Consider the following 3,578-nt stretch of genomic DNA (forward strand, 5'->3'; position numbering starts at 1 on the left):
TACTATTAATGAATAACTACTAAGTGTTCTTGTGTTATCTCATGTCAAACCCACTAACCAACTTTTCCTCAAGATGACTAAACTTGTAATCAGATATTGCCTTGAGAGGGCATTGTGTTAACATTGAAGAAATTCTATATGACAAAAATGTTCCCGGAATGCAGGTGGACAAAAGTTAATAACCCCTTGACCTCAAAGCTCACTTATGTCCAAAATGTTTAATTATGTCAGTGGACATAATAATTTGGTTTAGAATGTTCTCTGCCTCCTCCCCAAATACCAAAGGAATGAGCACTCACCATTTTCTCTGTTGGGAGTGTGAATCATTATTTCTTAATGTGTTTGCGAAGACATACAAAAAAGAAGAAGATATCTTTATAAATACATTTGATTAAAAAAGGTTGTAAAAATGTGAATTTCAAATGACAAATAAAGATTCTGTCAATGAAAAGCAGAGGAAACAACAACAACATTCCTTAACAAGTATTACAGTAAATCACTCTCATATGACCCAAATATTTATTGAATTACTTCTTGTTTATTTAACCTTTATTATTCTCCTGGGTTTGCGATGTTGTTGCATTATCCCACTGATAAAGCAGGCTTCCAGCAGTGCAGGTCTGTGTGGGGTGGAGTAGTGGGACTGGGATGAGTCTGTGTGTGTCAGTCAGTGAGCCCCTCCCACCTCCACTATAAAGGCTCATCGTCTGGTGTGTAGAGACTATTAGCACAGTGTCACAGCTGCCTTTCAGCACCAACAGCAACTTCAAGAAGCCTTTGGAATACTCTCTCCACATTGACTCTACTATAACTACTTTATCACCCAAGTGAATTATTGAAGGATTTCAGGTATGTACTTTCAACTGAACCATATATTGACTGTTGCTCTGTTTGCTAGAGATGGCTTTATCAGGAGCTCAAGTGCGGTAGACAAGGACAGGTTATCAATCTTATTATATAAGAGTGCCGGTCTTCTTGTGCTTGACTGTGGGGGGTGGTGGACGTCAGGCAAAAATACCAAATAAGGCTTATCTCTCTCTATCCAACCTTAAGTTAACCGGTTCTTTTTGGGTTATGGATTTAATTGACTGAATGGGATTGACTTTGCTCAGGGGAGGTTAAAGCTTACTCTACTTGAGGAAACTCAGTCTTCTATAGACCGTGTCCTGCTTTTCACTGGCCAAGGCCTGCAACTTGGTTGTAAGTTTACTTAAGAGAACAAAATGTGACCTTAGTGTGACATTTTAAATAAATGAATGATAAGTGCAAATAACTTGGCTTTTGGACTCTTGTGTAAGCAACAGCAAGAGGTTGGTGGTGGGGGGGGGGGGGGGGGGGCTCACATGTAATGATAGGAGGTAACTAAGTAAGTTATCGTTAATAAGTAAATAACTAACAAGTTCTTTTCCCACTTTCCCCACAGGTGCCAGTCAAAATGAAACTGATCCTGCAGTCTTTCCTCTACGGCTGTCTGCTGGCCACCATTGCACAGAGTGTGGCTGGATTCAAACTTGAAATTAGCCCAGAGCTCAAAAAGAGGTGAGCTAATTGATGAGCTATTTGTCAAGATAAGTCTGCTACAATGCATAGTGACCATGATATCAGCACATACTGTTGTGTATTTTGTGGACTTCTTTGAACAGTTTTTAATGAGTTGGATTTCTTCTTTCCCAGGTTAAGCATATGGATGCAAAGCAGATCGAGACGAGATCTAAACAGTTTTTCTGCAGAGAGGATAGCAGAGTCTGTACAGTTTGTCAGCCCAGAAGACGTCAGGGACACCCTGATTCCTCATTCCAGGTAAAAGCCTATACCATACAAACCTTTACATAACTTAATGTGCATGGTGCTATTTCGTTATCCTTGTGAAATCAAGATTTCAAATGGAATTAAGAGATTAATCACCATTGTCAAACAAGGCTCATTAAAGTAAGCAAGCTGTGGAGTGGATCTCTGAGCCAAGTTGTGTCCGCTCAGGAATGCAAGGCATTAATTAAAGGTCCTCTCCCTCCTCTCTCTTCCAGCACTGACATCAGTGTCCGAACCAAGAGGTCCAAAAATTCAGTGAACCAGGCCTGGAGACCGGGCTGCTCTCTGGGCACCTGCACGGTGCACGACCTGGCCCACCGCATCCACCAGCTCAACAACAAGCTAAAGATTGGTAGTGCACCCATCGACAAGATCAGCCCACAAGGCTATGGCCGGAGGCGTCGTTCCCTCCCTGAGCGCAGGGCCACACTGAGGCTGGAGGGGGGCAGGCTGAAGCCCGTGTGGGGCAACGCAGACTCACATGTTCACAAGCTGGAGGAGCTGCTCAGACGGACATGAGCTGGACTTGTTCCATGGGAGGAACAGGGGAGGAGAGCAGCAGTCGAGGCTTAGTGTCTCTGCCCTGTTCTAAAATTCTCCAAATGCCTCAGACTTTTTTTTTCCAGACATGAGATAGCTGCAGCGCCTCTGGAAGCTGGACTTAGCAGAGGCATTGGCGATGCAGAGCGCCAAAACAACAGCTGGTCTACAGGCACTGGATGGCACCGTGAAGAGAGAGAGGGAGAGATGCTGAGGATGGTGCTATCTCTGCCCAGCTGTGGGAGAGGAGCAAGGTCAATACAGCGGTACAGACTCAGAGAAGAGTCCACTGCGTAAATACTGGGACTCTATAAACCTCTTATGCAGATCCTGAACTTTGAGTTTTACCCTGTGGATTACAGGAGCCAATTTCACCAAACCCTCTATACTCATCTGCACTTTTCAGTCCCAGCCTTCTCAGTCAGACATCTATGTGGACCTAAAATACATCTAAAGACATCTGGTCCATGCCAAACAGGGAGATAAGACATAAGGAGATGGACTTATAATAAAGAGCTATGAAGCTGAAGTTTTTGGTCACTGTATGAGGGAAATGCATTAGAGATTGTATGAAATATCTGTGCCAGTCCACAATGGATGGAACTATACTTGAATATGTTTTGTATAAAACACATGTGCAATCTATGTATGTATATTTTTATTTGGCAGTTTGTATATAAGATATTTCAGATATCATTATTTAAATATTATATAGGTTAGATTCAACTACTTATGGAGATAGAACTATTTTTGTACAGGAAGAAAATATAAGGGCATTGTAACTATTTGTTGTTTCCACTATTGTTTGCATCATGGATGTTATATGTTTCGAACTGTGCTAATAGGATAAATGGTTTAATAGCTATGGTATAATATATTTGTAAATGTGGTCTATTTTATTTGTGTCGAAGCAATTAACATTGTCATACAATAAACATTTTGCATATAAAAGTTGACTCTGTCCAGACTTTCTCTTTTCCACAGGAAATTACTGTTGTAAATTGAAAGTGGCATTCTATTGTCTGCCCAGCTTCAGTGAGACATGTAGCACCTGGTCTGGGTTAAGTGATTTCAGGGTCTCATTAAATCAATTCCCCTTCCACTCTCCCTGTGCCCCCCCTAGAGGGCAGACAGGAGTGCCAGGCGCATTCCTGCATAGTACAGTGCATATCTGCTGGATCGCTCCACACTGCAGTTGTGCTCTTCAGCCATTACGGGAGGATGAGAGA

The 3,578-nt window shown here is 42.2% G+C and overlaps 1 protein-coding gene across 1 annotated transcript; it reads left to right on the forward strand.

Moving 5' to 3' along the window:
- Nucleotides 1–727: 727 nt before the first annotated feature.
- On the forward strand, nt 728–3,303 carry LOC106587204 (pro-adrenomedullin). Its single transcript, XM_014175339.3, has 4 exons — nt 728–849; nt 1,424–1,539; nt 1,675–1,800; nt 2,025–3,303. The coding sequence occupies exons 2-4, from the start codon at nt 1,436–1,438 to the stop codon at nt 2,326–2,328; spliced, it is 534 nt and encodes a 177-aa protein (XP_014030814.1). The 5' UTR covers nt 728–849; nt 1,424–1,435; the 3' UTR covers nt 2,329–3,303.
- The last annotated feature ends 275 nt before the right edge of the window (nt 3,304–3,578 follow it).

This window comes from Salmo salar, chromosome 26 (genome assembly GCF_965601325.2).
Source record: "Salmo salar chromosome 26, fSalSal1, whole genome shotgun sequence".
NCBI lineage: Eukaryota > Metazoa > Chordata > Actinopteri > Salmoniformes > Salmonidae > Salmo > Salmo salar.

Excerpts from the sequence above, each read along its gene's own strand:
- LOC106587204 (XM_014175339.3), top strand. The coding sequence starts at position 1,436 with ATGAAACTGATCCTGCAGTCTTTCCTCTACGGCTGTCTGCTGGCCACC. Across the intron at positions 1,540-1,674 it reads AGCCCAGAGCTCAAAAAGAG|GTTAAGCATATGGATGCAAA; the intron begins GTGAGCTAATTG and ends CTTCTTTCCCAG. Across the intron at positions 1,801-2,024 it reads ACCCTGATTCCTCATTCCAG|CACTGACATCAGTGTCCGAA; the intron begins GTAAAAGCCTAT and ends TCTCTCTTCCAG.